The 7,906-nt window shown below is 64.2% G+C and overlaps 1 protein-coding gene across 1 annotated transcript; it reads right to left on the bottom strand.

Annotated features, from left to right (window-relative positions):
- Window positions 1-451: 451 nt before the first annotated feature.
- On the bottom strand, window positions 452-7,324 carry ARF3 (ARF GTPase 3). Its single transcript, XM_085212407.1, is given in 6 exon segments — window positions 452-660; window positions 1,650-1,742; window positions 1,744-1,775; window positions 3,615-3,725; window positions 6,170-6,346; window positions 7,203-7,324. Coding segments are annotated over 5 exon segments (546 nt in total). The 5' UTR covers window positions 6,318-6,346; window positions 7,203-7,324; the 3' UTR covers window positions 452-498.
- Window positions 7,325-7,906: the final 582 nt, after the last annotated feature.

The raw sequence follows: 7,906 nt of genomic DNA, 5'->3' as shown, positions 1-7,906 counted from the left end.
GCTGTGTGAGACCCCCAGAGTGTGGGGGGGGGACGGGGGGGGGGCACACGAGGCTGGGAGAGAGCGTTAAGGGTGGGGGTGGTCCCACTGCCCCCCCCCCCCCCCCTCCACTGCCCCACATTTGGTCCATGGGATGCAGGGATGCAGGGGGGGTACAAAGATGGGGTGCCCCATATGCCCCCCCCCCGGGCAGCACCAACACAGCCCCCCCACCCCCCCATAACTCCACCCCCCCCCCCCCAATAACTTTATATATAGATATATTTCCACGCACGCACACACAAAATCCGAGGGGGGGGGGTGAGGGGGGGGGGGGGGGGGGAACCGAGAAAACCCCCCAAAAAAGGCCAAAAAAACCCCAAACAACCAAACCCCAAAACCCAAAAAAAAAAAAAAAAAAGCACAAAACCCCCAACGGGGTGGGAAAGGGAAACGGAGCGGGGGGAGGGGGGCGGAGCTCCGGAGGGGGGGGGGCAGGGGGGGGGGGGTCCCCACCGCTCACTTCTTGTTCTTGAGCTGGTTGGCCAACCAGTCGAGCCCCTCGTAGAGCCCGTCCCCGCTGGTGGCACAGGTGGCCTGGATGTACCAGTTGCGGTGGCGCAGGGAGTGCAGCCCCAGCTTGTCTGTGATCTCAGCTGCGTTCATCGCGTTGGGGAGGTCCTGGGGGGGCGGGATGGAAAGGGGGGGGGGGGGGGGGGCGGCGGAGGGAGAGGTGGGGTCGGTGGGTGTTGGGGGAGCGGGGTGATGGCGGAGCCGGTGGGGGTGGAAGGGATGGGGAGTGGGGGGGGGTGGGGGGTGATGGGGGGTGGGCAGTGGTTGGGAGGTGGGCAGAGGTTGGGGGGTGATGGGGGTGGGCAGCAGTTGGGGGGTGATGGGGGTGGGCAGTGGTTGGGGGGTGGGCAGCGGTTGGGGGGTGGGCAGAGGTTGGGGGATGATGGGGGGTGGGCAGCAGTTGGGGGGTGATGGGAGTGGGGGGTGATGGGGGGTGGGCAGCGGTTGGGGGGTGGGCAGTGGTTGGGGGGTGATGGGGGGTGGGCAGCGGTTGGGGGGTGATGGGGGGTGGGCAGCGGTTGGGAGGAGATGGGGGGTGGGCAGCGGTTGGGGGGAGATGGGGGGTGGGCAGCGGTTGGGGGGAGATGGGGGGTGGGCAGCAGTTGGGGGGTGATGGGGGGTGGGCAGCAGTTGGGGGATGGGCAGCGGTTGGGGAGATGGGGGGTGGGCAGCGGTTGAGGGGTAATGGGGGGTGGGTAGCGGTTGGGGGGAGATGTGGGATGGGAATTGGTTGGGGGGCTGATAGGGGGGTGGGCACCAGGAGCGGGGCTGATGTGGGGTGGTTGTTGAGCTGATGTGGGGCTGGGAGCCGGTTGTGGGGCTGACGCAGAGGTTGGCACGAGGAGCGAGGTTGGGGTGGGGGTGGGCACTGACCGGGGGGTCGACGTGGGGGTTGGCATAAGGAGTGGGGCTGACGTGGGGGTGCATTGGGGGGGGGGTGATGTGGGGGGCGAGCATCGCTTTGGGGGGGGGGGGGGGGGGTGGGTGACACCGACCCCGATGCCGGCAGCAGGGGCACAGCTTTACGACCCTCCAACCCCAAGGCCGTAGGGTCAGGCACAGCCCCACAGGGGGGTCTGCAGCCCCCCCCCCCCCACCTGTTTGTTGGCGAACACCAGCAGCACGGCGTCCCGCAGTTCATCCTCCGCCAACATCCGCATCAGCTCCTCCCGCGCCTCGTTCACGCGCTCTCCGGTCGTTGCTGTCCACCACGAAGATCAGCCCTGGGGGGCAGCGAGGTCAGCACGGGGGGTGGGGTGGGACGTGGGGGGGGGGGGGCGCGAGGGGGGCACGAGGGGATCCATCCCTATGGTCACAGCCCCACGTATCTGCATCCTCATGGCAGCACGGCCCCCGTCCTGCTGCTCCCGCATCCCCGCGTCCCCATCCCTGTCCCCATAGGACCATCACCATCTCCATCCCTGTATCCCCATCCCCACGTCCCCATATATCTCCATATCCCCATATATCCCACGTCCCCATACATCCCCATATCCCCATATATCTCCATATTCCACCATATATCCCCATATCCCCATATATCCCACGTCCCCATATATCTCCATATCCCCATATATCCCCACGTCCCCATATATCCCCACGTCCCCATACATCCCCATATCCCCATATATCTCCATATTCCCATATATCCCCATATCCCCATATATCCCCACGTCCCCATATATGTCCATATTCCCATATATCCCCATATCCCCATATATCTCCATATCCCCATATATCCCCATATCCCCATATATCCCCACGTCCCCATATATCCCCACATCCCCATACATTCCCATATCCCCATACATCCCCACGTCCCCATCCCTGTCCCCATCCCTGTCCCCATCCCTGTCCCCATATGACCATTACCGTCCCCATCTCCCTATCTCCATCCCTATATCCCCATCCCCATATCACCGTCCCTGTCCCCCTATTCCCATATATTCCCATATATTCCCATATATCCCCACATTCCCACGTCCCCATATATCCCCATATCCCCATATATCCCATGTCCCCACATCCCCACGTCCCCATCCCTGTCCCCATATGACCATTATCATCCCCATCTCCCCATCTCCATCCCTGTCCCCCATCCCCATATATCCCCTTATATCCCCATATATCCTCATATATCCCCCCATCCCCATATATCCCCATACATTCCCATACATCCCCACGTCCCCCTCCCTGTCCCCATCGCTGTCCCCATCCCTGTCCCCATACGACCGTTACCATCCCCATATCCCCTCCCCATCTCCATCCCTGTATCCCCATCCCCGTATCACCATCCGTCCCCACATCCCCATATCTTCATGTCCCCACACCCCTATGTCACCATGTCCCCATATACCCACATCTCTGTGTCCCCACATCCCCCTGTCCCCACAGCCCCACGGCCCCACACCCCTTTGTCCCCACACCCGTGTCCTCATTCCCCACATTCCATGTCCCCATGTCCCCATATCTTCATGTCCCCACATCCCCATGTCCCCACACCCCCGTATACCCACACCTCTATGCCCCCACATCCCCCCAACCCCATGTCCCTGCATCCCCCAACCCACACCCATGTCCCCATGTCCTTATGTCACCACACCCCATACACCCACATCTCAGTGCCCCCATATCCCCCCGTCCCACATCCCCACGTCCCCATAAACCCACATCTCCGTGCCCCCATGTCCCCCCATCCCCATGACCCCATATCCCCCCGTCCCACATCCCCACGTCCCCATAAACCCACATCCCCGTGCCCCCATGTCCCCCCATCCCCATGACCCCATATCCCCCGTCCCACATCCCCACGTCCCCATAAACCCACATCCCCGTGCCCCCATGTCCCCCCATCCCCATGACCCCGTATCCCCCCATCCCACATCCCCACGTCCCCATAAACCCACACCCCCACATCCCACATCCACGTCCCCATAAACCCACACCCCCACACCCCACATCCATGTCCCTGTGTCTCCACGCCTCCCCATCTCTGTGCCCCCATACCCCCCCCAGACCCCCCCATATCCCCCCATACCCCCCCCATAACCCCCCCTTCCTACCCTGTGTGTTCTGGAAGTAATGCCTCCATAGGGGCCGGATTTTGTCCTGCCCACCCACGTCCCACACCGTAAAGCTGATGTTCTTATATTCCACCGTCTCCACGTTGAACCCTGGGGGGAGAAATGGGGGATGGGGAAACTGAGGCACAGGGGGCACCAATATCCCATAGGAATGGGGAAACTGAGGCACGGGGGGGCACCGATATCCCATAGGAATGGGGGAACTGAGGCACGGGGGGGCACCAATATCCCACAGGAATGGGGGAACTGAGGCACGGGGGGCACCAATATCCCATAGGAATGGGGAAACTGAGGCACGGGGGGCACCAATATCCCATAGGAATGGGGGAACTGAGGCACGGGGGGGCACCAATATCCCATAGGAATGGGGGAACTGAGGCACGGGGGGCACCAATATCCCATAGGAATGGGGAAACTGAGGCATGGGGGGCACCGATATCCCATAGGAATGGGGGAACTGAGGCACGGGGGGGCACCGATATCCCATAGGAATGGGGAAACTGAGGCATGGGGGGCACTGATGTCCCATAGGAATGGGGGAACTGAGGCACGGGGGGCACTGAAACCCCATAGGAATGGGGAAACCGAGGCAGGGGGGGGACATCGATACCCCATAGGAACGGGGAAACTGAGGCACAAGGGGACATCGATACCCCATAGGAATGGGGAAACTGAGGCACGGTGGGGGCAGGGAAAGCAATATCCCAAACGGGGGAACTGAGGGACGGGGGGCCACTGAAACCCCATAGGAACGGGGAAACAGAGGCGGGTGGATCGGAGGGGGGGGGTCCCACAGGACCTGAGGGACGGGGGACATCGATACCCCATAGGAACAGGGAATCTGAGGCACAGGGGGCATCGATACCCCATAGGAACAGGGAAACTGAGGCACGGGAGGGGGGGCAGCAATATCCCATAGGAACGGGGGAACTGAGGGACGGGGGGCCACTGAAACCCCGTAGGAACAGGGGAACAGAGGTGGGTGGATTGGAGGGGGGGGGTCCCACAGGACCCAAGGGATGGGGGGACATCGATACAAATCCCAAATGGGGGAACTGAGGCACAAGAGGGCATTGATACCCCATAGAAACAGGGAAACTGAGGGGGGGGGGGGGGGCACTGAAAGCACAGACCCCTAATTAGGGAACTGAGGCACGGGGGGCATGAATACCCCATAGGAACAGGGGAAACCGAGGCAGGTGGATCGGAGGGGGGAGGTCCCACAGGACCTGAGGGTGAGGGGACATCGATACCCCATAGGAACGGGGAAACTGAGGCACAAGGGGGCATCGATACCCCATAGAAACAGGGAAACAGGGGCACGGGGGGGGCAAGGAAAGCAATGATCCCAAACGGGGGAACGAGGGACGGGGGGCCACTGAAACCCCATAGGAACAGGGGAAACCGAGGCAGGTGGATCGGAGGGGGGGGGTCCCACAGGACCTGAGGGTGAGGGGACATCGATACCCCATAGGAACGGGGAAACTGAGGCACAAGGGGACATCGATACCCCATAGGAATGGGGAAACTGAGGCACAAGGGGACATCGATACCCCATAGGAACGGGGAAACTGAGGCACAAGGGGGCATTGATACCCCATAGAAACAGGGAAACTGAGGCACGGGGGGGGCACTGAAACCCCATAGGAACAGGGGAAACCGAGGCAGGTGGATCGGAGGGGGGAGGTCCCACAGGACCTGAGGGTGAGGGGACATCGATACCCCATAGGAACGGGGAAACTGAGGCACAAGGGGACATCGATACCCCATATAAACAGGGAAACTGAGGCACGGGGGGGGCAGGGAAAGCAATGATCCCAAATGGGGGAACTGAGGGACGGGGGGCCACTGAAACCCCATAGGAACAGGGGAAACCGAGGTGGATGGATCGGAGGGGGGGGGTCCCACAGGACCCGAGGGATGGGGGGACATCGATACCCCATAGGAACAGGGGAAACCGAGGTGGGTGGATTGGAGGGGGGGGGTCCCACAGGACCTGAGGGATGGGGGGATGTCAATATCCTATAGAAACAGGGAAACTGAGGCACGGGGGGGGGGCACTGAAAGCACAGACCCCTAATTAGGGAACTGAGGCACGGGGGGGGGCACTGAAAGCACAGACCCCTAATTAGGGAACTGAGGCACGGGGGGGCCACTGAAACCCCGTAGGAACAGGGAAACTGAGGCAGGTGGATCGGAGGGGGGGGGTCCCACAGGACCTGAGGGTGAGGGGACATCGATATCCCATAGGAACGGGGAAACTGAGGCACAAGGGGACATCGATACCCCATAGGAATGGGGAAACTGAGGCACAAGGGGACATCGATACCCCATAGAAACAGGGAAACTGAGGCACGGGGGGGGCACTGAAACCCCATAGGAACAGGGGAAACCGAGGCAGGGGCAGCACGGATCCCAATGGGGGAACTGAAGGACGGGGAGCCATCGAAACCCACAAGAACGGGGGAAACCGAGGCGGGCGGATCGGGGGGTGGGGGGGTCCCACAGGTGTCGCCCCCCCCCCCCCAAGTTACCGATGGTGGGGATGGTGGTGACGATCTCCCCCAGTTTCAGCTTGTAGAGGATGGTGGTTTTCCCGGCAGCGTCCAGCCCCACCATCAGGATGCGCATCTCCTTCTTCCCAATGAGGCTCTTCAGCAGATTCCCGAAGATGTTGCCCATGGTGACGCGGCTCCGTCCGCAGCCGAATCCTACGGGGGGGGGGGGTTCGAAGGGGGGGGGTTTGGGGGGGTGGAGCAGCGGGGATCCCCCCCTCCCCCCCCCCCCAAAAAAAAAAAAACCGGCAGGACCCCCCGCCCCCCCCCCCCATAGGATCCCCCATAACAGGGGGTTGGATGCTGCGCGAGGCTGGCGGGGGGTGTTTGTGTTTTGGGGGGGGGGGTCGTGCTGCTGTTGTGCCCCCCCCCCCCCCGCCCACCCCGGCAGGACCCCCCCCCCCATAGGATCCCCCCCCCCCCCAATAGGATTCCCCATAACGGGGGGTTGGATGCTGCGCGAGGCTGGGGGGGGGTGTTTGTGTTTTTGGGGTGGGGGGTCGTGCTGCTGTTGTGCCCCCCCCCCCCCCGCCCACCCAATGGATGACCCCCATGGAGGCACATGGAGGGATATTGAGGGACCCCCCCCCCCCCGCCCCCAAACCCCGCACGCCCACCCCGCACAGAACAGGGATGCCCCCCCCCCGCTCCCCCCCTCCCAGCCCCGGGGATCGCACGCCGCCCCCCCCTCTATAATTGCCACCCCCCCCCCCTCCCAACCGCACGGACGCCCCCCCCCATCCCCCCCATCTCCCGCACCGCCCCCGCGCAGCGCATCCCCAAACCCCCCCCGCGCTTCCAACCCCCCCCGATCCCGCATCGCCCCCGCGCTCCCCTTCCCCCCCCCGCCCCCCCTTCATCGTGTCCCCCCCCCTCCGGTACCGTTCACCCCCCCCCCCCCCCTCCCGCCCCCACATCGCGCCGATCCGATGCGGTTCCCCTTTTCCCCCCCCGCCGTCGATCACAGCATCCCCTCCCCCTCCCCCCCCCGGTGTGCGGTGCCCCCCCGCACCTGGTGCCGCTGCCGGTGCCGGTGGTTCCCCCCCCCGCAGCTGACTCTGCACCGCTGTCCCCCCCCCCCCGCCGGAAGCGGAGGCCCTGAACGCGTTGATCTCGCGAGAGCTCCCCCCCCCCTCACCATAACCCCCCCCCCCGCGCACCGCATCCATCCCGCACCGCTCCGGGGTCGCGCGGGGCTGGGGGGGGGGGGGGGGGGGGACGACGCAGACCACCGTTACCATGGCAACGGCTGCAGCAGTGCGGGGAGGGGGGGGCTGTAATATGGTGGGGGTGGGGGGGGGGCGGTGATGCGGACCCCCCCCACCCCCCGCCCGGTGCGGGTGTTGGGGTCGTTCCGGTGTTGCCGTGATGTCCGCTTGTCCGTCCGTCCGTCCGTCCGTCCCCCCCCCCCCCGCCTCCCACGCGCTCTGTCTCAACGTCCGTCGGTCCCGTCGGGGCGCGGAGGGGGGACGGGGTGGTTTAAGGGACCGATACGATGAGACACCGTGGGGTCGTGGGGGTGGGGTTGGGCGGGGGGGGCCACACCGGGACACCCCCCCCCCCAAATAAATAAACAACGTCTGTGCTGCCGTCGGGGATCCCCGGTGATACCGGGATGGGAGGGGGGGGGGGAAACCGCGTGAAGCCCAGCACCGGATTTACCGTGAGAAGGGGGGGGGGGCGGGGGGATTTTAAAAACACCCCCCCCCCCCCGCG

Source organism: Meleagris gallopavo, chromosome 31, assembly GCF_905368555.1.
Source record: "Meleagris gallopavo chromosome 31, MGAL_WU_HG_1.1, whole genome shotgun sequence".
In the NCBI taxonomy this organism is placed as follows: domain Eukaryota; kingdom Metazoa; phylum Chordata; class Aves; order Galliformes; family Phasianidae; genus Meleagris; species Meleagris gallopavo.
The sequence above is the reverse complement of the archived record's forward strand: the minus strand, read 5'-3'. Positions and strand labels throughout refer to the sequence as shown.